The sequence below is a fragment of the Podarcis muralis genome, chromosome 14 (assembly GCF_964188315.1).
Source record: "Podarcis muralis chromosome 14, rPodMur119.hap1.1, whole genome shotgun sequence".
NCBI lineage: Eukaryota > Metazoa > Chordata > Lepidosauria > Squamata > Lacertidae > Podarcis > Podarcis muralis.
The window spans coordinates 39,154,091-39,180,082 of NC_135668.1; the positions used below are offsets into that span (position 1 = coordinate 39,154,091).

Here is a 25,992-nt window from a genome sequence, read left to right on the forward strand (position 1 = left end):
TGTGAGAACAGGAGTGTTAGAAATGTGTAAGAGTGTTCCTGTTTTCATTTTCTGTGAAATGCTAATGGATATGTTGCAACCACCATGCAGTCCCTTGATCAGTACTGTATTTTAAAAACGCTACGAGTGGGTTTTTTCTCTCTCTCTCTCTCTGGAATTTTACAAGTCAATATTAGAAGTCAAAAACACAAAACTGCAAAAGAAAAACAAAACAGAAGAGTGTATTGAATGAATATAGGAAAATGTTGCATCATAAACAAGCATCTTTAGATAAGGCATAGAGGGCAAAATAATTATTATAATGAGAAAGATCCAGCTGTTAGTCATGGCCATAACCGACTGTTTTCAGAACGAGAGAGGCCTTTTTATTAACACCAGTTAACAGTTCTGCGTTGAATAAAAGGATACCAATCATTAAGATGATCGAATTACAGTAATTCGTTCAGTGACTGCGCTTTTCTGTTTTTCCCGGCAGAGGGCACTTGCGGTTAATAAATGTCCCCGTGGAGATTATTATTATCGCCTCTTCCACATTTTTTTTTTAAAAAATAGAGGTTAGGATTGCAATCCTATACCAATTCAACCCTGGGAAGAAACCCCATTGGACTCAATCGGAATTTCTCTTGAGTAGAAATGATTGAGTAGATTAAGCTGTTAGCATTGAGTAAAAAAAATAATGAACCCAAATGTGGGGGTTAAAAACACCTCCTTAAAGTGTGGCATACTTTGTGGACGATTCCTGAGCAAGAGATTTGCAGAAATCGAAAGCTACCGCTTCAGTTTCAAGGCGAGTTGCATAGCCGGAACGACTTCACGGCGGAACTGAACGCAGAGAATGTTAAGTGACGGGGAAGAGGTTCGGCCTCGGACATGGTTCGCCTCGCTTATTTGCATGGCAGAGCTTGAGCAGCCAATTAAGGAGTGAAGAGCTGCAGGAATATCCACAAAGCAACTTGAAAGAGTGTCCAGTTTGCTCAGGTTTGTGAAGCTGGCACAGGAAGGGGGGCATTTGGTGAGCGAGAAAGATCATCTTAAAATAGATGGTCTTAAAATAGATGGTAGACCTACTGGTAGAACTCTAGGTTCCTTGCCATAGAGTGACCAGGAATTTGCTAAGCATTTAACAAGAGCAACAACAAATAGTAAGTTTTTCTGGCGGTGGGGTGTGTGTGTCGTCCTAATTAAGCTGCTGAAACGACTAAAGCGAGGGTGTGTTTGTGCGTGAAAGGGCTGTGAGCCCAGTGCTTGTGGGGAAAACAATTTATTGGGCTGAGCATGTGCCCAGAGGCACCTTCTTCCTTTATTCTAAGTGTATGTCAGTGCACACACACCCCTCCAAAGGAGCAACATTTAGTATTCATGTAGGGTTCTTGGTGCTTCAATAAGAACCCTGAAACTGGTTTTATTGTTCCCATTTTGCAGAATGAAGATTGAGGCAGAGAGATAGGGACTTGCCTAAGGCCACCTGCCTAGGAAGGACTCTCACTTAGGCCCAGTCACAATGTTTGTAAATTAGCCCAGTATAGTCTCTACTCTGACTTATAGCTGCTCTCTATGGTCTCTAAGCAGAGAGGGTCTTTCCAACAGCCTGCTACCTGGGCTAGGTGGACAAATAGGAAGCTACTTATCAGGTCATTATAGGTAGCCTCAGGCAAGCCACTTTTTCTCAGCCTCAGCTCCTTATTTGCAGCTGGAGATACTGTGGATTAAACCTGGAGTTATCTGCATGGAAAGCATGTTTACTCACATGTAAGTCCCATTGTGGGACGCGGGTGGCGCTGTGGGTTAAAGCCTCAGCGCCTAGGACTTGCCGATCGAAAGGTTGGCGGTTCGAATCCCCGCGGCGGGGTGCGCTCCCGTCGTTCGGTCCCAGCGCCTGCCAACCTAGCAGTTCGAAAGCACCCCCGGGTGCAAGTAGATAAATAGGGACCGCTTACCAGCGGGAAGGTAAACGGCGTTCCGTGTGCTGCGCTGGCTCGCCAGATGCAGCTTGTCACGCTGGCCACGTGACCTGGAAGTGTCTGCGGACAGCGCTGGCTCCTGGCCTATAGAGTGAGATGAGCGCACAACCCTAGAGTCTGGCAAGACTGGCCCGTACGGGCAGGGGTACCTAAGTCCCATTGTATTCAGTGGTCATAGGAGCACAGGAATCTGCTTTCTACTGAATCAGACTATCATTCCATCTAGGTCAATATTTCCTGCACTGCTTGGCAGTGGCTCTCCAGGATTTCAGATTAGAGTCTTTCTCAGCCCTACTTGGAGATGCTTGGGATTGAACCTAGGACATTCTGTATGCTAAGCAGATGCCCTGCCACTGAGCTGCAGCCCCTTCCCCAGCCTAGGGCTGCAACCATACACACATATTTTTCAAGGAGTAAGCCCCCTTGAACTCGATGGGCTTACCCTTGAGTAAACATGTATAGGATTGCACTGTAAATTTCTAATGTTCTGGAATGTTGATCTGTAATTTTGTGCTTCTAGGTGAATGATGATGTAAGGACTTGTACACAAGCCTGGATTGCCAACTATCCTAATGGAAGAGGTAAGGAGTGTGTGGGCCTTTCTCTGTTTGCTGGGTCCTTTGCTCCTGTACACCTATAAAAGCTACAAACGGAGGAAATTTAGCAAGCACAGCAAGTCATGTCACAGTGCTGCAAGGTGTTTTATAACTGCATCTTCACATCCAAAACAATTAAAATACAGAGACCAGCTCTCCAGTTTCAGATGACATTTTTTCTTACATTTCTGGACTTCGGACATGTCTATGTCTAGAGAGAGATCTGGTTCGCAAGTCACACTAAATTGCAATTTAAAACAAACGGGTTTAATGCAGTGGTTGTGTATGTGTGAATAAGTAAGCATAAGAAAGAAATCCCACATTCCCCCAAACCCCTTGGAGTTGTGCTTTACTGTGGTGGAAGAGAGGAGGCACAGTCACCAAATATTATAGAGTTTCCCACTGAAAAATTGCCTGGGTTCCATCCAATTCTGGTACTAACAGAGGAATAGCATTAGGAACATCTGGGTTTCTCAGTATGTAGAAAGAGAGGGAGGGACACACACACACCCCTTTTAAGTAGCAGTCCTTATACCATCTCTGTTATCTTTCCATTGATCCAGGCTCCCAAACCAACATACCAGGAGGAACTGGAATGGTGCATCTCTCAACTGGAGACCGGCCTCCTGCACCTCAACCCAACTCCAAAGCAAGGTGTGTTGCCTCAAGGTCACTGGCTTAACCCTAAACCAGTAGGATCAGCCACAAAACATTGTGGTGTGGAGTGCTGCTGTTAGGCTGCGAGCCTGCTCCATTTGAGCTCAGCTTTTGTTGTTGGAAAAACAGAATACAAATATTAAATCAAATTACTATGTCACGGTCTCCCACCAGCCACTCCATTGCACTGCCAGCCACCATTCCATGCCCACTGAGCATGCTTAGGTGTCATTGGCTTGTTCCCTGCCCCTACCCTTAGGATTTTTTCCTGTATTGTTTTGTTTTTATGTACTGTACTGAAAACCTTAGGGTTTCCCCAAGCCTGCTTATACCATCCCTCTTGAGCCATTCAGACTTCAGACACCTTGTGCCATTTTGATGACATTGGCAACAGTGCACATGACTTGAACTTCAGAGATATATTGATAATCACCCAGCATCTTTGTAGTGCAATGTTTCTTCTCTTTTCCTTTCCCTTTTTAAAAATAAATAAATGAGTGCATAGGGACGCGGGTGGCGCTGTGGGTAAAACCTCAGTGCCTAGGACTTGCCGATCGCATGGTCGGCGGTTCGAATCCCCGCGGCGGGGTGAGCTCCCGTCGTTCGGTCCCAGCTCCTGCCCACCTAGCAGTCCGAAAGCACCCTTAAGTGCAAGTAGATAAATAGGTACCGCTTTATAGCGGGAAGGTAAACGGCGTTTCCGTGTGCTGCTCTGGTGCCGGTTCACCAGAGCAGCTTTGTCATGCTGGCCACGTGACCCGGAAGTGTCTGCGGACAGCACTGGCTCCCGGCCTCTAGAGTGAGATGAGCGCACAACCCTAGAGTCTGTCAAGACTGGCCCGTACGGGCAGGGGTACCTTTACCTTAAATGAGTGCATAGTAAACAGCATGGGTAGAGAGGGGAGAAGTACTACAGAGTTACCTTGCTGCGTGCTTGTAGGGGCTACTGAGATTACCTGTGGATTGTCAAATAGTTTCGTAAGAGCATTAAGTTAAAAGCAGAGTTATCATTGTGAGCTGTTTGTCTTTTCTTCCACTTCTTGTGAGCAGTAGAGGAGACACGGCGCATCCTTGGGGTGCTGCGCTCGAGCAAGTCTCCTCTTGTGAAAAAGCGGCAGGTGATGCATCATGTCTTTGGGGACTACCGGCTCAAGATGGCAGAGGAGAGGCTGAGGGCAGCAAAAGCAGGTGAGGTGGAAAGCTGTGCTGTCAAGCATCACTCAGCAATGCTACTTCCTCCAAGTTGGGAACCTTTATCAGTCCAAGGGCCACAATTTTAAATATAAAACTATAAATTGTGTGTCTTTGCTTCTCAATTTGTATTGTGTTATTTTATGCACTGTGACTTGCTGTTATTTTTATTGATTACAGTTTAGAAAGTATTTAATTATTATTTGCTGATATTAAATTTTATTGTGTATTATATTCTAATGGATTATTGAATATTACTTTATTTTATATAAGTTGTTTATTTTAAAGTTATTTTTGTATTGGATCATATTGTTATAAGGTGTGTGATCTTCTTATATATTTATTTTATTATTACAGTATTATTTATTGAATTTATATACCGCCCTATACCCAGAGGTTCTTCAGTTTGTAAACTGCCTTGTGTGTAGCAATATAGAAAGGTGATATACAAATTAAAAATGAAATGAAGTGAAATTCCTTCTGGGCAACCTTTCGGGGGCCCATGCCAGTGGTGGGTGGGTGGGGTCAGAGAAAAAGTAGGTGGGGCAACAAATATAAATTACCTTTAAGTAGTACTAATGTCACACTCAGGAATCCCTCTCTATCCTATGTCCAAGCAAGCAAGAGGCTTATCAGAGTTCAAGGGCACAGCCCAGCTAGGCAAAAACACTGGAGGGTATGAAGCAAGGCCAATGAGAGCTGTAGTTTTGACAAGATTTCAGACATCGTTAATCTCACACCCTTGCCTGTAAGGCTGGAACTGCTTGTTGCTGCTGTTGCCAAAAGCCTCAGGCTGCATGTTGCTGCCATCAGCAAATACAGACCAGCATCTAGTTGTGTCTCATATTCTCGTCAGATGTGGCCAGAAGTGCAAGCAAATAACCAATTCCCTAGAAAAGCCATAGTGAAAACACTCACCCTTCTGTTCCTTCTCCTGTAGCTGTGAAGCCTGAGAACACTGTGCAGATACAGCCGGGAGATGCCCTCAGTTCAAGCAGCGTGGCGTACAGGAAGCAAGCTAACCACCCTTCTGCAACACCAGCATCATGGTTTGCACCGTCAGACAACAGCTTTCAGTTTGACTTTGTTATTTCCAAGGGAACCTCAGAAGAAATTGGTGGAACTGCAAGAGAAGCACATGAGGTGGATGACTCTGGAGAGCAGTCCACTGGTAGCAGTCTCTCTGGGACACTGGATATTGGAACAGGGAAACCCGAGTTTGCTTTCAACTTTGTCATACCAGACGTCCCCCCTCTTCCATCTGCTGCTGCAGATCCAGGCTCTGAAGCTGTGGTAGAACCAGCCACAGAGGTAAACTCCACATCCCAAAATGCCACAGAGACCATGCCAGAGAGTGCAACTTTTTCAAAGCCCAATAAATCTGCTGCGAAGGGCAGTGGAGGTAGAAGAGATGAAGGCACCTTGCAAGAGGTTTCTAAATCAGAGACTGCCCAAGCAGGTATGGAGACTGTAACTGCAAGTTTTAATTAAGTTTCTGAAATAGATGTATGCCTGCTCGCCTACAGTGAGTAGAGAATTGGTCCCAGGCAATGCTCCTTTTAACAAATGTTCTTTCGTTTATAAGACCTTCTATTTCCATTGCATTGTTGCAGTAAGAATCTCATGCAATAAAGAGCCCTTTTTTCTCTGCCTGTGGGAACCTTTCCTATAAGGCATATGTATACAGTTACATGGATTTGATTGATTTAAAAGACAGGTGAATAAATATAAATTATTCATTTTTTCCCCTAGGAACGAAGCTGGGTGGATCTTCCAATAGGAAAAAGAAAAAGAAACAACCACCTTTAAAAGGAGTACACGGTGGCAATGTAAATGGAGATCACAGACCTTGTGGAGAAGGTAGACTTGACCAAACTGACATGTGTCAGGTATGTGAACACCTTGTGGTCAGAAGGAATGTGGCTAAATCTTTGTATAAATATTTCCAAAATTCTGCCACCCGTGGCTCCAGTTGACAGCATGTATTTTATTTAAGTATTGTTACTTTAAAGCCATGGTTTTCCCAGTAGTGATGTATGGAAGTGAGAGCTGGACCATAAAGAAGGCTGATCGCCGAAGAATTGATGCTTTTGAATTATGGTGCTGGAGAAGACTCTTGAGAGTCCCATGGACTGCAAGAAGATCAAACGCATCCATTCTTAAGGAAATCAGCCCTGAGTGCTCACTGGAAGGACAGATCGTGAAGCTGAGGCTCCAGTACTTTGGCCACCTCATGAGAAGAGAAGACTCCCTGGAGAAGACACTGATGCTGGGAAAGATGGAGGGCACAAGGAGAAGGGGGCGACAGAGGACGAGATGGTTGGATAGTGTTTTCGAGGTTACCAGCATGAGTTTGACCAAACTGCGAGAGGTAGTGGAGGACAGAGGTGCCTGGCGTGCTCTGGTCCATGGGGTCACGAAGAGTCGGACACGACTAAACGACTAAACAACAAAATTGTTACTTAAGGGGTAACCCAGTCAGATGGGCAGGGTATAATAATAATAATAATAATAATAATAATAATAATAATAATAATTAATAATAGCAATAATGGCAATAATAGCAGTTCTTCTTCTTCTTCTTCTTCTTCTTCTTCTTCTTCTTCTTCTTCTTCCTCTTCCTCTTCCTCTTCCTCTTCCTCTTCCTCTTCCTCCTCCTCCTCCTCCTCCTCTACTCTTCAACTGAAAAAGAACCCTAGAGTGACCTTTAATAGCAATAATAAGATAGTCCCTGTCCTCAACTGTATAATCTGAAAGACATAAAACAAAAAGGAATAGGGAGGGTGGAGGAAAAACACAAACTCAGAAAGTTCTTATAAGCGTTCTTCCTTTAAGGGAGAGAGGGAAGCGAGCACTTACGTGTAGGTGATTTTTCATGCTTTATCCTGGTGGCAGCAAAATTTTAAGGGCAGAATGTCACCCTGTTTAGAATTGAGATCTCAGAAGGGTAAGCCTTCGTTAAGTCCCCCATTAGAAACATATTTATCAGCACACCAGTTTGAATGGGGAGAGAGGGTCAAGTTGCCACCATTGTTGAGAGAAAAAATGGGAGAAACATCCTGTGATTAAGAGCCATTTGGCATTGGAACAGGCTGCCTCGAGAGGTGGTGGGTCCTACTTAGCTGGGTGTATTTAAGCAGAGACTGGGCAGCCGCCTTTCAGAATTGCTGTAGTTGCATCCCACACTGCAGTTCCTGCTTTGAGCAAAGGGTTGGGCTGATGATCTCTAAGATCATTTTAATTTCTAATCATCATCATCATCATCATCATCATCATCATCTTGTGGTTGCCTTTTAAAATGTCCTGCCTGGAAACCAAATGTCTCTCCACTCCTCCCTTTTTGTACTCCTTGAAAGAGGAATCCATTGCCTCTCCAATAGAAACCTAGAGGGAAGCCAGTTGTGAGGGAGGTACTTGCCCAGCTAGTCTTAATTGACTCTCCCTTTTATCCTATGTCCCACCCCCAATTTTACTGCAACAGTCAGATGAACAGATGAAGAGGGAGGTGGACTGGTGCATTGAGCAGCTGGAGCTTGGCCTGAAGACGCGGAAATCAACTCCCAAGCAGGGTGAGTCCACTTGCAGGGGAAGACTGAGTTGGGGGGACTAAACAGAGTCTCTCTCCCATGTGGACCCCCTCCCTCACCCCCAGGGAGGAAGTCTACGTTCATTTATTTTGGTCTGCAAATGTGTGTGTGTTGTTGTTTTTAATGCTTTAATTCTGTTTTATGATTTGTTGGCTGCTCTGAGGGCTTTTAAAAGGGACACGGGTGGTGCTGTGGTCTAAACTACAGAGCCTAGGGCTTTCCAATCGGAAGGTCGGCAGTTCGAATCCCCGCAACGGGGTGAGCTCCCGTTGTTCGGTCCCAACTCCTGCCCACCTAGCAGTTCAAAAGCACATCAAGTGCAAGTAGATAAATAGGTACCGCTCTGGCGGGAAGGTAAAACGGCGTTTCCATGCGCTGCTCTGGTTCGCCAGAAGCGGCTTAGTCATGCTGGCCACATAACCCGGAAGCTGTCTGCGGACAAATGCCGGCTCCCTCGGCCTATAGAGCGAGATGAGCATGCAACCCCAGAGTCGTCCATGACTGGACCTAATAGTCAGGGGTCCCTTTACCTTTACCTGAGAGCTTTTGCTGATGAGTGTTGTGCACATTTCATAATCCTATATACTAATTGCCTGAGTATGCCCATGGGAAGCCCTGGTTTGAGGCTTCCCATGGGCATCTGGTGGGTCACTGTGAGCAGAGGATACTGGACTACATTGGCCACTGACCAGATCCTGCAAGACTCTTTTGATGTTCTTATGTGTGTGTGGATTCTTATGTGTAAAAAATGACGTCATCCATGTACATGAGGCAGGTGCCAACAGTCTTGGGGGAACAGAAAAATAAAGCTTTAGCAGAGAAAAAGAGCCCAACAAAGACTGAGCATGCTCAGAATACCAATTGGTTGATGGGTATGTGTGTGGATGAGGTGAAAAACCAGGGGTGGAGAGAGAGAGAGAGAGAGAGAGAGAGAGAGAGAGAGAGAGAGAGAGATGGAACGGAGTACAGTCGTACCTTGGTTTATGAACTTAATCTATTCTTAAACCAAGGCGCGCTTTCCCTAATGAGTCCTCCCGCCGCCGGTGCCCTTCCACCATTCGGCTTCTGTTCTTAGACTGAGGTAAGGTTTGCAAACTGGGACACTACTTCGGGTTTTGTGGAGTTTGTAAACCAAATAGTTCATAAACAGGGCTGTTCTTAAACCGAGGTACAGTGATACCTTGGATTACAGACGCTTCAGGTTATAGAGTGACACTTCAGGTTACAGACTCCGCTAACCCAGAAATAGTACCTCAGGTTAAGAACTTTGCTTCAGGATGAGAACAGAAATCGTGTGGCGGCAGCGGGAGGCCCCATTAGCGAAAGTGGTACCTCTAGTTAAGAACAGTTTCAGGTTAAGAACGGACCTCCAGAATGAATTAAGTTCTTAACCCGAGGTACCACTGTACCACTGTAGCTTAGAAGAGGGTGTGGCTGGCTCACCAGCACCCTGAGCTAGAACAGTCCATCATCATAGAATCATAGAGCTGAAAGAGACCACAAGGAACATATAGTCCAACTCCCTGCACTGCAGGAATCTCACCCATAAACCAGAGATTAAAGGTTTCATGCTCTACCAACTGTGCTATCCCCCACCTCCCGCAGTCCACACTGTAACACTTTGTGGCAGGCCCACTTCTTGTGACGACAATGAAAACCACAAGAAATAATAGAAGTAGTAAGCAGTAATAAAAATGTCATTTGCTTTGGTTCAGTGGATGAGGCACTCCGGGCCATCAAGACTCTGCGCAGCGAGAAGGCAGTGCTGGCAAAGAAGCGCCAGTTGATGCGCGCCCTATTTGGTGATTACAGAAAAAAAATTGCAGAGGAAAAACAGAAGCAGCTGAAGCTCATGCAAGCAGGTAAGGAAGTGAAGCATGGCTGAGCATTTGGGGACAGAGTTTTGAGCCACAGCGATAGCATATTAGGGGCTTTTTCTGAGTGGGGCTAATATTGGGGGTGGTAGGCAGAATACAACTGCCCAGAGCAGTCTCTAGCTTTCTGTCTTTGCATGTCTGCTTGGAATTCAGTGGGACTTAAGCCCAGGTAAGTGAGTAAAGGATTGACAAGAGATTGCAGATAACTGCCTAGATGAACCCTTGCCTAGATGCCGATGGTGTAAATTCTGTCCCACCCAAAGGAGTTGTGTGCCTAAGTTTCAGTTGTTCTTCCTGCAACCAAGTTGTAGCTGGTGCTTGGGAACATAGGAAGCCGCTTTATTTATTTATTTTAAAAAGATATTTATTGAAAGTTTGAACAGTAAAACAAACTTCACAATCAAAACCAAAAAAAAAAAGAAAGAAAGAACATTATCACAATCAAATCAAAACAGAAAAATGCAATACAAAACATAAAAAAGTAGAAGAAAAAAGACATAAAAAAGACATAAAAATCCAGTTTCTTACTTATTGTTTTCATAACCCTCCTTCCTGACTTCCTCACATCTCCCTTTTCTGTGTTCCCTTTTACACAATCGTATTCAGCAGTGCCTTACCCTTTTTCAAATCTTATTCTATGTTATACATTTCAACTATTATGTCTCCAATTTTTCCCTTCATATCATTTTGTTTAAATTTGACATAATGTTATTCTAACTTTTCACCCTTATTCTTATAAAACATTTTTTACATATTCCTTTCAACTATGTCACTAATGCCATATTGTCTTTATATCCTGCATCATTTTAGCATTCAAACATTTTGCAATGTTTTTGCAGGTAGTCTTTAAATTTCTTCCAATCCTCTTCCACATAGGAAGCCGCTTTAAGCTGGTCGGTCTTTCTTAGTATTGTCTACACCAGAAACAGCCAATGTCGTTCTCTCCAGGTGCTGTTGGACTGCAACTCCCACCAGTCACAGCCAATGTGGTCAATTGTCTTCCTTAAACAGAGGAAAGCAGTGTTATTTCTGTTCCCTTTTTCTAGGGAGAAGGAGCATTTGGAGGGCTGTGTCCCAGATGTAGAAGGTAGCAGGTTCCCCAAACGCGATCAGTTATTTTCAGCTCGATCTCACCTTTTAAAAGATGCCTGTGCAAGCAAAAATGTTCAGGATGAGAAAGTAGACAGACTCACTAAGGTGTGTGATGCAATTAAGAGATTTTAACAGTGGTTTTTTTCTATCTCCAAGCGTCAAAAGCAGCTCGTATCGCAGAAGTGACTGAAGATGCTTGCAGGAAGAGCAGCCGGGTTTTCAGGAAGTCCGCAGTCACGGCCAGGAGAGACCAGAGACCTGCAGGATCCTTTAGTCCATCTTCTATGCAGACAGCTTCTACTGGGGCAGCTGAGACGTGCTCTTTTGCACTCACATCTTCCCAAGAGCAATTCTGCTTCAATTTTTTCTAAGGAAGCTTGTTGAATACTTTTAACAGGTTTCTTTCACCTGGGTGTTAGAAACTTGGGCAAAATTTGCGTTTTGAAAAACCAAAGAAACAATCAAGCCAAAAACTTACTTGCAGAAAGGGTGCAAAAAATGGAACCAGGTATGTTGTTGAGTAGCCTGAAAAGCCTAATGGAAGTGCCTTAGGGGGAAGAGAAATAGGGGTCTGGTGTAATCTGTGCAGGCCCCCATGAAATAAGTGGTAGCTTAATAAAACATTGCAGGCACATGGCTTGCCCCCGAGGATTCTGGGAATTGTACAATTCCCAGCATTCTGAACAAACGACATCTCGCAGGATTCTTTGGGGGAAGCCATGTGCTTACGATCTACTTAAAATGTATGGCGTGCATGCAGCCAGAATTGGGTGTCTTTTTCTTTTTAAATCTTGGTGGAAATCTAGTAAAATAGCAGGTATAATTTAGAGGTGGCAGGAAAGAGAAGTATAATCAGCAAGGGAGCAAAGAATGCCTAGCCAAAGATGGGCTGTAAAAATACAGCAAGTGCATCTATGCCATCAGAATTACTTTACACCTTGTAATTAAACCACTTTGAGGTTTTTGGGTATATAAATTTTATGAAATAAAATAATTGAATCCTCCATTATTTACATTTAGAGTTTGTGTGTGAGAGAGGTCACATGCACACCATTCATCCAAACCACATTTAAAGCATATTGCTTCCCCCAAAGAATCTTGGGAACTGTAGTTTACCCCTCACAAAGCCACATTTTCCAGCATTCTTCATAAACTACAGTAACCAGGATTCTTTGGGGGAAGCCGTGTGCTTTAAATGTATGCTATTGGTGTGACCCCCCCCCCCCTGTTCAAAGCTCTGTACAGCACAGATAAGTTTCCACTGGATCCTGGTGCAATGCAGTTAATCGCTAAACTCATATATTTTACAGTGACTAACAATACCTTCATTTTTATAGCAGATCATTTGGGAAATAGAAATATTTTGCTATAAAATTAATATCTGTTTCCTTAGTTACTGTAGTGAATGTGATTGCCAGCTGACCGCAGACAATAGCCTACCTTGTTCTTTTGGCTTCAAGAGCAGCTGAATCTTCAGAAATCAGCACAACAAAGTAGATATTCATGGCATTACCATTATTACCTGCTGATTCCTGCATAACCATCTGATATGAAAAGGCATCACTGCTGGCAATTGTTAATTCTCACACATACGCAAATGCATATCTGCAAACCCTGAACCTGTGCAGCTGCTCAGATTGGTCACTTGGCACTGAATAGCAGATATCGAAACAATTGCCTGATGAAATTTGCCAAGCATTGTGGGTACAGTCAAGCCTAGATTGCTGCCTTGTTGGGAGATCAGGCATTTCCCATGGTGACATCAGCTGTTGAGGCTTCTTCACACCTATGCAATGCAAATTGCCTACTTGTGTGAATATGTCAAGTAAGAAAGAAAGAAAACCAATCTCTTTTGCACCTAGGCAAGAACAGGGGCAAATGATCTAGTGAACAGATGGATGCCTTAAATCAGAGACAAAATAAATGGATTTCCAGATCTTGCCCGTCTCTTTTCTCTTTCTTTTTTTCTTCATTATTCTTGTGAAATTTGTTTTCATTTCAGGCATTCAAGTTTTATTTATTTAAAACGGGTTGTATCTAACAGGCTTAGAGTAGGCCTATTGAAATTAATAGATCTAAATCATGCCTGTTATTTTCCGTGGGTCTACACTGGGTAGGACTAGCATCTTGTGGAAGCAGATTCCATAGTTTAAACTTTAAACTATGCACTATGTGGGAAAAGTACCGTATTTTTCGCACCATAGGACGCACTTTTTCCCTCCTAAAAAGCAAGGGAAAATGTGTGTGCGTCCTATGGAGCGAATGCAGGGGGGGAGGCAGGCGGGAAAAGCCCTCAAGAGCCACACACAAGCTTCGTGCGCTCTTGCGGGCTTTTCTCCAGGAGGGAGAAGGGACTGACTGGCTGCAGCAGTCCCTTCTCCCTCCTGGGGGAAAAGCCCCCAAGAGCGGCGCCCTCTTTAAAGGCTGTGCGGCTCCTGCAGGCTTTTCTACGAGGTGGGGGAATCCCCCACCTCCCAGAAAAGCCAGGAGAAGCCGCACCACCCCTTTAAAGAGCGTGCGGCTTCTGCGGGAGGTGGGGGAAGCTGGAGCAGATTCCCTCCTCCCGGGCTCCCTTTGAGGCGGCAATGTGGGAGGGGAGCAGCTTACACTCGTGTAAGCAGCTCCTCTCCCACTTTCCTCCTTCAAAGCAACTACGGAGGAGGGAAGGATCCTCCGCTGCTGGAGGCTTCAGCAGATTCCCCCCCCCTCCGTGATTGCTTTGAAGCAGGAAAGTGGGAGGGGGGCAGCTTACACTCGTGTAAGCAGCTCCTCTCCCACTTTCCTCCTTCAAAGCAACTACGGAGGAGGGAAGGATCCTCCGCTGCTGGAGGCTTCAGCAGATTCCCCCCCCTCCGTGATTGCTTTGAAGCAGGAAAGTGGGAGGGGGGCAGCTTACACTCGTGTAAGCAGCTCCTCTCCCACTTTCCTGCTTCAAAGCAACTACGGAGGAGGGAAGGAAGGGGACCATGGATCCTCCGCTGCTCACGGCTGCAGCGGATTCCTCCTCCGTGATTGCTGGGAGCTTCTCTGGGCAGGAATTCCCTCAGCTTAAGTGGGGTGGGGGAAGTGTGGCAGGTAGGGGGGTACCTACCTAGACACTGAAGCCACATGTCTCTTAGATGAAAATTGGGAGTGAGCATTGTGTGAAGTGGCTGTGGATCTCCTGCCGCAGAACTGTAGGACTGTATAGAGTTGGGAGGGCCACCCAAGGGTCATCTAGCCCAGCCCCCTCACAATGTAGGAATCACAGCTAAAGAACGCCAGGCAGATGGTCCCCCAACCGCTGCTTAAAAGCCTCCAGTGGTGGAGACCCCAAACACCTTCCGAGGTCATAGAATTGCAGGGTTGGAAGGGAACCCCAGGAGTCATCTAGTCCAGCCCCGGTGGACAGCAGGCGCAATCCATCCCATTGCGCAAGACTAAAGATGCTGCGCAAGGCTAAAGAAGAAGCCAAGGCAGTGAGCGGGATGGATCGCGCTTGCTGCCTTGTCTTCTTCTTTAGCTGCACTGGAGAGGTTTAGCTCCTGGCTGGAGAGGTTGCGCGGCTATGGACCCCGCACGCTGTCTTGGCTTCTTTGCTCTTTGGGGCTGGGGGGGGGGACCCGGGCTTCCCCCGCAGCCCCAAGAAGCTCTGGGAGAAGTGGACAGGCTGCGTCCCCTCTAAAAACTAGGTGCGTCCTGTGGTCCGGTGCGTCCAATGGAGCGAAAAATACGGTAATTTCTTTTGTCTGTCCTAGTCTTCCAACATTCAGCTTCATTTGATGTCCCTGAGTTCTACTGTTATGAGAGATTTGATCCGTATTACAATCAAATCCTGGAGATTTCCATTTAGATGGAGACATTCAGATATGAAATGGGCTATGTCTGCTTCTGCCAACAATGTCTACTACCACCACCCGGGACAGGCAAGGCCACCACTTGCCTCTCCATTCATAAGGAGACACTGTCTTAAGAACAAACCATTTTAAAAATGCTGAAATGCTGAGGGGTGTAGGTGGTCCCAATTTTTTCGTTCCTCTTAACATTGGCATTTTCATCTGTAACAAAATAACTCCTGGCAGGGATGATGCCACACAATTCCAGCTTCGCTCAGACCTTGCCTGGAAGATATATGAAGAAACCAGGAGCATCAGCCAAGGCTTCTCCATTCACATTTTGGCTCACTATTTCCACTAATGGCCCTTTGGCCCAACTTCCCTGTAAGGAAATGGAATTATATTCACGAACCCTATTCTGGGATTGGTTAAAGGTGGGGGCGGGGCTGGTGAGCGTTGATTGGTCCCTTGTCTATGATAGCTAGGTGGTGGATCTGAAAGGAAGGCAAGGATGTAACGAGAGTTTAGAAAGGGCAATCTTGTCTTCAGTAGCAATGCAGAGCAAAGCTTCAGAAGAGGACTAACTCCTAACTCCCAGAACCATCAAATATTCTTCCAGACTGCCTATTCGAGAGAGAGAGAAATTCACCCCTTTACGTTCCGTAACTATTGGTGCTATTTACAAACTGAGGGAAGGGGAATCTACAAATAATTCTTACTTTAACATTTAGATTATTATTTATTTAGTTTTTAAAGACATTTTGGAGCAAGCACATTGAGTGGTTGTTTTTGCCTCTTGATTTAAAAGTAGTCTAAAAAGAACAAAGGCATTTTTGATGTGATCCTTTAATTACTAGGAGATAACCTGAGTTGAGTGAAAAGTATTTTTAAACTTTAATCTTAGCTCTTTAGGCAGCAAAAAACCCTAACACATAACATGAGCTCATTTTAAAATTGTTGCGTTACAAAACTCCCAACAACAATGAAACGTTCAGTAAATTTCAAGGACAGTATTCAAAATCACTAACATTTTTCTGCAGCAAAAGTTTTGAAAGAAGATATAGAGAAGTGACTTTGGCAAATTAACGAACTGTGAGAAAACTGGTTTTATGATACGAAGCATCTTTAATTCTGAAACTAAGCCTCTGTTCAGAAACAAAGTAATTGTTATATTTCACCTGTGCTCAAAATAATAGCTTTTCTTCTGCTATCAACTGACATTTAGCATGAAGGAAATGCTTTTTTAAGAGTTCTAAATTAAATGTTCCAGAATACTAATTTCCGGGCTGGGTTTTAGTGCTTCTCACTGAAATAAGTGCTTTGGTTTGTCTGGACCCTGAAAATGGTACCATTTGAAGTACGTAAAACATCTGCCATACCCAGCACTAGATTAGGTCTACCGTGGCAATATCTAAAGTATCTACTGCTCCTGGTACCCAATAACTGAGATGGATGAAGTCTGGGTTGTCTATTTGTGTATGGTCCTGTTTGCCATCGTCGTTATTTTGATGAAGCAGAAGCCCGATGATGAAATCAGGAAAGAGACAGAGACGCCAAGCACCTCTGCTTCAACCTCATCCTACTCTAGCAGTTCTGGAAGTCGTATGGAATGCACTGAGGAGGAGATGGAAGCATCCCTGAAGCGACTAACCAGCATCTTGTTCCATGCTGATGCACAGAGGAGGGAACCCCATCACGAGCACAACACCTCTGCCCATCAGAAAGATCCAGCTAGGAGAATCCCAGCCTCAGCTGAGTCAGAGGAGAATTCAGGTACTGTACAAAGGCCCAGAAATTATCTTGAGATGGGCCCCAACCATATGAAGCCTTTGGGCTGCAATGGCTGTGCCCTGGATACACAGGGTACAGTGGTACCTCGGGTTAAGAACTTAATTCGTTCCGGAGGTCTGTTCTTAACCTAAAACTGTTCTTAACCTGAAGCACCACTTTAGCTAATGGGGCCTCCTGCTGCTGCCGCCTCGCCGCCGCTGCACGATTTCTGTTCTCATCCTGAAGCAAAGTTCTTAACCCAAAGTACTATTTCTGGGTTAGGAGAGTCTGTAACCTGAAGTGTATGTAACCTGAAGCGTATGTAACCCGAGGTACCACTGTATAGTGTTGGGCTGTATGGAATCAACACCCCTAGTATCGGTTTCAGCATGACCAAGGAATTCAACCAGTAGGGCCTTAGGGCATGGGGCGTGATCACAGAATCACTTGACAGATCAGTTACCTCAAACCTGGTTTAACTACACCAGAAATGTTGTTAGCCTGACTAACACACGTATACTTTTTATCCTCACAACAGCCCTGTGAGGTAGGTTGGGCTGAGAGACAGTGATTGGCCTAAAATCACCCAGTAGGCTTCGTGGCTTCCAAGCTCCCAGTCTAGCACACTAACTGCTCTGCCACATTGACATTTACACTTACTCTTACGCTGCATTTAGTTTACATTTGAAATAAAGCGTATTGTGACTTGGTGGGCTAGATTGATTTAAATCATGGCTTACACTATCAAGGGGGGGAGGGAAGGCCGATTTAAATAATTGATTTTTACTGATTGGTTGGTTTTCAGATTGATAATGTTCTTCATATATTTCCTAAACAAAGGTGCAGTTCCAAAACCAATAAATAAAGTAGGATGTAGATATTCTTATTGGAGGGATGATCAAATTGTGTTCTTGGTTTTTTTCCCAATTAACACAGACAGAAAAGCCTCCTTTAACTGAAATATCTAGTAGAGGCCACTGACTGATTTGGTTTAGAGAGTAACTGTAACACTGAGCTGTTTACAATAAAGCTGTTTAATATTAACCAAGTTATTATTTAATATAAATTCCCTGTTCAAAAAAACACCTCCAATTGAAATCTCATTAAAAAATACAAACAATATATATATATATATATATATATATATATATAGAGAGAGAGAGAGAGAGAGAGAGAGAGAGAGAGAGAGAGAGAGAGAGAGATTTTCATCCACCCCATGACTTGGCAGCATTAGAAACATAAGTTTGCATTTCTGTGTCTACTTAATTTGCTGAGTGAGCTTTTCAAGTCCAGTTTTAGCTCCAGTAAATAGTTTCAGGTGTCACGTCTCTCTCTTAAAAGCCAAGCTATGTCTCAGAACAAAAATATGATATAGCCCACATGATATAGCCCTCCTCTTCCTCAGCGTGATGCCCTCTAAATCCTTTGAACTACAATTCCCATCAACCTAAGCCAGCACAGCTGTGCTCCCCACCCCTTCCAGTAGCTTGGTCAACACAATAATTTCTTCAGGATGGGGATGGTTTTTCTCAACCTCCAATAACAAGCGCCTGATGAAATGTTCCTCTGTGTGTCTGTTAACTGCCCTGTGATCTTCAGATGAAAGGCGGGATGTACTTTTAACAACTAATAATAATAACAACTAAATGCATCCTGTTTTTCCTTTCACCCTGGTCACTTCAGGAGTGTATTTCAAGCTGACATTTAAGGGCTTCAGATGGCAAAAACTTTCAACAAACTCAGTGCCGATAAATCTGATCAAATCAATGTCAGGTTCATTTAAGTATACTGAACATATATGAATAAAAGTACATAGAAAGCTGTCTATGTACTGAATTAGACCACTGGTCCATCTAGTTCATTATTGCTGACACTGACTGGCAGCAGCTGAAACTCATTTATTTTAGCAAAATGCCTTCTTTCTTGTTGAGTATGCCCCAGCAGATATCTGTGCTCTTTCTGCTTAATTTGGGTGGAGTCCCCTGGACTTTTTCCATGCTTCTATTTGTGCATCTTGTTTTGCAAGCTTGTGTCTATTTTCTTTCCCGTAAAGTCTTACAGTGTTTTCCACGCCTAATGATTACCTCATCTGTCAGATGATACATCCTTGCCGGGGGGGGGGGGGGGAGGGAGATGTTTGCAGAGATGGGATCCTTTGCCCAGGAATTACAGGAACAAGAAGTCAATGTTTCCCCTCAATTTCTAGGCTTCAGCTGTGAGGGGCCGTTGCTTACATAGCCCATTGCACAAGAGAAACATTTGCAGAAGTAAAAACAAAAAAATTATGGGGTGAATCACTGTGATCACTGACTCAATATTCATTGAGTGCGCAGATATTGGGGGGGGGGGAGAACCCTGCAAATTGGGGTGGGGCTGGAGGAATGGAGTGGAATGTGCTGGAAAAGGGCAAAACTAGCTGGCTGGGATTTATATGTTTGTTTTATTCAGCATTTTACACACACAATGTCTCAAAGTGAGTTGCAACACTATATAAAATGCAAGATGCCTAGATTCAGTTAAATCCAAGTGAATAAGAAGCCAATATATGTTTTCCCTGGGCTGCAAAGAAAACCTATTGAGTTCTCAATTTTCCCAGGGTCTTTGAAAGGTGCAGTTCACGCCCTGCAGCATTGAATTACAGTTAACCTTTCGCAGGAACGCTGGACTACCCTGTTGCGATCGGATATGATATTTGGCATGGCGCTTTATGAATACTTTTTGAGCCTTGAATCAAAATAGGTCAAGCTAATTCTGTTGCTATGCATTTGGCACCTGAGAAACATTTTGAAAATGTGGCTTACCACCTGCCTGTGGTCTCCCTGTCTTTTTAGTATCTCACATGGTTTTGACACATCACCCACTGCATGGTGAACTTAACCACAATGAGGCAATGGCTAAGTACATCCAGCCTCTGCCTGAAGCAAGATGAGCGCCACACCCCATAGTCAAGTCTGACTGGACTTCACCAGCCAGGGATCCTTTACCTTTACCATACATGCATGCACATACTGCCCACTACCCTAGGGTAGTGCAAAATAACCTGTTCTTGTTTTCCTTTGCAGGTCTGAAATGACTGATGAATTTTAGACAGCAGCATATGGTGAGCATGTTCTGATTTTCATTTGGGGCTCCTGGGCTCCTTCAACTGACCTGTTTATTGAGCATCCAACCTGATTTGCTTGTGGGGCATCTTTCCATTTAATCGTTTGTTGCATTTTTCAGCGCATTTCCCCATCACTTTCCTAGCAGCGAAAAATATTTCCCTCTCCACAAAGTGGGTTTGCTGCACTAGGGTGTCAAAGCACTTTAATTGCGCAAACCTTAATTTCTGGTATACGTTTGACTTCTTGTGAAATAGTGGAGTCTAGAGGCATCAACTCTTGTGTGTACAAAATATGTACAGTACTATGGAACCTGCTAGAAGCATCTCTGCTATACCCTTTCACTTCTTTGTTCCCTTCTAACAAACATTGAGGGAGGTGCCAACACAACAGCCATCAAGGATTTGGATCTCTTAGCGTGAAAAGCAAGTGGGGGGGGGGGGGGGACACCACATCATAAAATATGAACTCCTTAAGTCAGCGACACACACATACACACATCTTTTATAAGTCCTCCTCTGCTCAACTTGCTGTGTTGCTTACACTGCAATCAACTGAATGCAACCAACAAAGTTCAGAACAGCCCCCCGATATCTCGCATTATCAATAAAAATAAACAAATGCATAAGCAAAGGACCTACCCATGTGATGCAGACACAAACCCCTACACTAACAGTAGGCAACAGAATGAAAGAACAATACCCCCATCTCTCTCCCCCAACTGCAAGAAGCCTATGACAAAAGTGTCTCTCACTAAATGTAAACAACCTGTGAAAAAGACCAAGAACTGAAAGTCGAGACAATAGATGTACCTTTCCCTGTTTATCTGTTTTGTTACACAAAAAAGCCTTTAATAAAAATATATATTTTTAAATACTTGGTCTGTGGCTCTTATGGATACAGCTTTACACTCAACCATAAACTGAGTTGGTTCTAAGGATGAAAAGATCAGTAACTTATGGTTCTCTCAGTTTCTAATTTTGTCAGACTTTGTTGGTTCAAGGAAAAAATAGGGATATAGAAAGGAGACTTCCTGGATGCAAAGATCCAGGTTTGGGACAAGTACACTTTGGTGAGAGAACCTCAGCATAGATTTAAAATCACAAAATATGCAGCAAACGTGGAAATATAGGCTTTAGACCTTTAGAATATGCCCTTCTGAATTCCAAAACTTCCCTCTCCTAGCATAGAAAAAGACCACATGTTTGGTAAGTTAAAAATGGTTTACTTAAAACACTCCAAAGGTCAGATTCATGTGCTTTTCACATCAGTCAGAAAAGTTGCACAAGCAGTAAAACTTGGCTTAGTTGCAAAATGGTGAAAATTCCTAAATTAGTGGTATAGGAACTCAATAGGGACAGCTTAGCCTCTTCACATGCTGAGTTCATAGAGTAGAATGGGAGAGGAACAAAGGATTTATTATCTAGTCCAGGCATAGGCAAACTCCGGTCCTCCAGATGTTTTGAGACTACAATTCCCATCATCCCTGACCACTGGGCCTGTTAGCTAGGGATGATGGGAATTGTAGTTCCAAAACATCTGGAGGGCTGGAGTTTTCCTATGCCTGATCTAGTCCGTCCCAAGGTGAGCTAAGCCTGGCAGGACAGCTTACTCTATGGTCTTAGCCCCTTCATGTATTAAACATAAATTTGCATGTTGGTTATATCAGGCTGGTTATCCCATAGAATTCAGTTCTCCACATTTTGCATTAATTTGTGTTGTTTTTTTTAATCCTCATGAAAATTCACCAGCATTTTAGTGTGAAATTACCTTAATATACACATTTTATATGCAGTTTTGACAATGCATCTGATTCTTCCCCTTCCCCTTATCATTACGCCAGGCTGCATAGACCAACTTTTTAGAAACATGATTACATACTGACTGATAGTTTTGAGGCCACTGATGTGTCTCAGATTTGGACACAACAACATGGGAGACCCAGCTCCCCACATAAAAAGATACTTTGCCTCTTCTACCCGCCCCCCATCTTTTTTTCTTTCCTGATGCAGCCCTAGGAAATGCTCTTCCACTAGAGATTCAGCAGGTGTCTTCCATATTGACCTTTAAACATTTGCTGAAAGGTTTTATTTGACACCAGGCTTATGCAGACAATTAAGATAAACACCTTCTGCAACTGTTAGTTGGTTATCTGTTTTTCTCTGTTTTATTGGTTTTTATTGTTTATGAAAGATTGCTGTAAATTGCTTTGGTTTTTTTAAAAAATGAAATTGTGGTATACAAATATATTTATGAATGAGTAAGCTGAAACAAGCCCAAATCAAGTCCATGGGGTGCGTGCGTCCCCTCTCTGCTTCTGTCTTTTGGGGGAAGCTTAGAAGGTTTCACTTCTGTTTTTGTTAAGCACAGATTGCCCCATGGGGAATTGTGGTGAGTTAAAAAAGCTAACTTTAGAAAACATTGATTAAAGTTGGTTTAATGTGCAACCACAGTTTGTAGGTCCAAACAACACGGGAAAAGCTTCCCGAATCCTTCTCTGGTGTGGCTCAGGAAGAAGGAAGGGAGGCTAGGTCTACCTAGTTGTCATTCCAGCTTGTGCACATCACACTAAACTATGGTTTGTGTGCAACTACAACCATTGTGGGAGGCAAGGGAGATGTTGTAGAGTGGTAAAGAACACGGCTGGCATGTAGGTCTTAGGTGCAGTCACCTACTAAAGGATCTATCGTGGTAGAGGAAAAACCCTGCCGAAGACCCTAGACACCCCAAGCCAGAATATATTTGGAGCTAATCAAGACCCAACTGGGAAAGCAAGTACATTCTGTATGCCCAATTCTGGTTTATAGGAGGAGAGCAGGGAGCCTTTTCTAGTTGTTATCACAGAAGCAAAAAGCCTTAATTACAAAGCATCTGCTGGGACATCACTCTATTAAATGCCTGCTTAAAAGCAGGTCATGAGGGAGTCAGACCCAGCTAGTGGAGACTGGTTTATTAAGATGAACAGAGCACTGAGCTCAGTCTGCCTTCAGGCAGCCGCCACCTAGAGGTGACACTAGCTGTCACGTTCTTAATTGAACTGCCACTAACAACTGGCCAATCAGGGCCTTGCTTTTCAGGTGATCCAAGTGATCCTCTAAGGAAAGAGGTGTTTGTGTTGTTTATAAAAGTGTTTCCATATTTCCATATTTTATCACACCAAGGCAGTGTACCATGTTACAACATAAAACACAATTCATTGTTAATTATTTTTAATGCAGAATTGTTAAGGTGACTGGCTAATCAATAATAAAAATAAAATAGCTGCAAAGGTCTGCCAGCATATAAAAGTCCTCAGGAGACTCCTGGGAGTCAAAAGCGAGGGTGCCCAATGAGTCTCTGTTGTAAGAGTGTTCCACAGCTCAGGTCCTACTTGTGGGCCACTGTGAAAACAGGATGCTGTTGGGCTATTGGCCTGATTCAGCAGGATCTGCTTATCATCTTATAGGACCACTGTTACTAAATGTCTGGCTCCTGGTTGAGGCCAGTTAGCCCCTGTAACACAGGGGATAATACTCCCCTGGATAATCTCAGCAACTTTAAGGTATCCTGGGCACAAGTTGTTCAGGGCTTTGTATATCAACAGAAGAACCTTGAACAGGTCCCAGTAGCATATGGGCAGCCGGTCCACATAACATCGCCGACACTTCGTTTGATCAAACTTACCTTTCTTGATATCTACAGGAGCATGACTAAAGGAACTTTAAAGACTGAATCTTCCTTTTGGACACAATTTGAATTAGTTTTCTGTTTGTGGATTCTGTAGTAGATCTTGTACATAGCTCTCTCATTTTTGGGATTATTAATATAAGATTTAGAATGTAGAATGGTTTGGTAGCATTTTGTGTGCCGCTTATGTGCTGCTTACTTTATACTGGTCTACTACAAGAATTGGCAGCATAGGTTCATTTCTTCGGTACACGTATTTCAGCAGTGGTGCTGTGTGCTGCTGTCCATCTGTCCCCAACTGCAATTTAGCTGCTACGTTCTGCTCCAGCTGCAGCTTTGTGTCCTCCATTCCTCTCACTCTTGACTGAATGTTCTCCTTGTTTCTCCAGCAGGTTCAGTTCCCACTGTGCGCTGGTAGACGCTTGAAGCAAATCTCACACACCTTCTCCAGAAGGAAGAGGCTTTCAAAGAAAGGAAAACAACAGGATGTTTCTTGGCTCTTCCCACTTCCTCTAACAGAAACTGTGATTTTGACCTAACAGTTAGGTTATTCACTAAAGGCAAATATGCTGCTCCTGAGGCTGTTAAGTGCCTTCACTGTTCCCTGACCTTGCTGAACAAATTCCTCTTTCCCGCCTAGGTGGTTTTTATAGCTGCAGGCTTAAACTCTGTCCTACCTGTGCTCACAACAATATGGTTCCCTGGAAACTCCCTAGACATAGAGGTTCCTACTGTGTCCCTGTGACTCTCAAACTGTTACTGGAAAGTGTGTGCGAGAGAAAGAAAGAGATAGAAAAAAATAATCTTCAGAATGGAATGGGGATGAACTTCACGCCTGGGGATGGGAGACAAATGCAATCGTCCTGTCCATTGGGATTCTCCAAACTTTCTCTTCTCAGGCCTTGCCCCTCACCTGGTTGTTTTCACCTGGCTGTCAATGCATCATTGAACTCTGATGATGGCTAGAAGCAGGGTGTGGAAGCATGTGTAAAAGTTTACATCTGTTGCTCCACCCATTTTTGCTTCTGGCCCCACCTACCAGTAGCACACCCCCCCCCCCGCCCCCATTGCTCACAAGGGAATACGACCCTCGGGCTGAAAAGTTTACATGACCCTGGCTTGGAAGATGCTACCAAATAATGAATATGCTCTCTGTGTGCGTAGCTGGGTGTTTTCATTTTTCAATCCTTGTGTGGCATGACAAGCCCTGCATTTCAGCAGTTTTGTACGAGGCCAGTCAGGTTCTCTGCTGTCCCCTGTGCAACCCTTTGAAACGCCCCCCCCCCCCCCAGCAGCAGTTCCTTCCTGAACCAAATAAAGCTTCCGCAGTAAGCAGATAGTTGTGTTTGACTCCAAATTTTTGTACAAGCTGCTTTGAGGCCAGTTATGTTCCTATTTATCTGAGCTATCCTAGTATAAATTACACAAAGCCTGAGCTGGAGGTATTTGTACAAGCTGATCCAGTTCATACTATCTATCAGTGTGTCTTCCTCATCCATTTAGCTCCCAGAGTTTTCTTTCTTTGTCTTGGAGTTGCTATGTTTGCTAAAATAACTCCGGTCCAGATTGTTCATCATGAGCTAACTTCCTGCTCTTACAACATGTCCGCAAGTAGCCTTTCCTCATAAGATGCTGAGATTTTTTCATACAGCTAACAGGAAGTCTCTCTTCCTCCTTGGCCGCTAGATGTTAGCGCCTTGCTATGTGCAAAGTAACAAGCGTAATCACTGAAGATGGGTTAGTTAAACCTGCTAGCTAGCAGCACATGGCACCTGAGGTAGGGATAGGTAGAAAGAATCAGTCCCCAAATCATCATAACGCTTGTCAAACGGCAGAAGTGCCACAGCTCAGTGGTAGAGAACATGTCTTCTATGCAGAGGGTTCCAGGTTCAGTCCCAGACATCCTCAGATGGCTCTGGGAAAGGCTGCCAGAAGCAGTGGAAGGTCTCTGCACTAGGTATGGAGAACCTTTGGCCCTCCAGATGTTGCTGAACCACAAATCCCATCATTCATCACTGTTGGACATGCTGGCAGGGGCTGATGGGAGATGTAGTTAAGCAATGTCTGGAGGGTCAAAGGTTCCCCACACCTGCACTACATGGCCATCAGGTGTCTTCTATGCAGAGGGTTCCAGGTTCAGTCCCAGACATCCTCAGATGGCTCTGGGAAAGGCTGCCAGAAGCAGTGGAAGGTCTCTGCACTAGGTATGGAGAACCTTTGGCCCTCCAGATGTTGCTGAACCACAAATCCCATCATTCATCACTGTTGGACATGCTGGCAGGGGCTGATGGGAGATGTAGTTAAGCAATGTCTGGAGGGTCAAAGGTTCCCCACACCTGCACTACATGGCCATCAGGTGTTATTGGACTTTAACTTATACATTTATAAAACCTTAATTTCTGTGTCAACAGTGTTCTTTTTTAAAAAAAAAGATATTTATTAAGATTTCAAACAATAAAACAAGCTTCACAAAACAGGGTACAAAAAAAGAAAAAACACACCATCACCTTCTATCCAAAAAACAGAAAAGCACAATAGGAAAGAAAAAAGACATAAAAAAGACATAGAAAAAAAACCAGTTTCTTAGATATTATTCTCATAATCTTCCTTCCAGACTCCCTCACATCTCCCTTTTCTGTGTTCCCATTTACACAATCTTATTCAGCAATACCTCACCTT

At 44.0% G+C, this 25,992-nt stretch overlaps 1 protein-coding gene and 1 long non-coding RNA gene across 6 annotated transcripts; both read left to right on the forward strand.

Moving 5' to 3' along the window:
• The first annotated feature begins 682 nt into the window (after positions 1–682).
• C14H8orf33 (chromosome 14 C8orf33 homolog) lies at positions 683–12,898 on the forward strand. 5 transcript variants are annotated; one of them, XM_028706059.2, is made up of 9 exons: positions 687–1,012; positions 2,482–2,542; positions 3,121–3,211; positions 4,265–4,402; positions 5,346–5,864; positions 6,158–6,294; positions 7,887–7,974; positions 9,708–9,854; positions 11,118–12,898. In XM_028706059.2, exons 2-9 carry the CDS (start codon positions 2,534–2,536, stop codon positions 11,330–11,332), a joined length of 1,344 nt encoding a protein of 447 aa, XP_028561892.2. In that variant the 5' UTR covers positions 687–1,012; positions 2,482–2,533; the 3' UTR covers positions 11,333–12,898. The 5 variants fall into 5 exon arrangements, with proteins under 5 accessions (XP_028561894.2, XP_028561892.2, XP_028561890.2 ...); XM_028706057.2 differs by having other exon boundaries at positions 691–978; XM_028706058.2 differs by having other exon boundaries at positions 1,005–1,142.
• A 930-nt stretch (positions 12,899–13,828) lies between these two features.
• LOC114584310 (uncharacterized) lies at positions 13,829–24,648 on the forward strand. Its single transcript, XR_003703646.2, has 3 exons — positions 13,829–16,549; positions 19,609–19,646; positions 23,706–24,648. It is a non-coding gene; the product is annotated as an uncharacterized LOC114584310 (long non-coding RNA).
• The last annotated feature ends 1,344 nt before the right edge of the window (positions 24,649–25,992 follow it).

Coding starts and splice junctions, on each gene's coding strand:
- C14H8orf33 (XM_028706059.2), top strand. Junction 3,212..4,264: donor CAACCCAACTCCAAAGCAAG/GTGTGTTGCCTC, acceptor TCTTGTGAGCAG/TAGAGGAGACACGGCGCATC. Junction 6,295..7,886: donor ACCAAACTGACATGTGTCAG/GTATGTGAACAC, acceptor TTACTGCAACAG/TCAGATGAACAGATGAAGAG.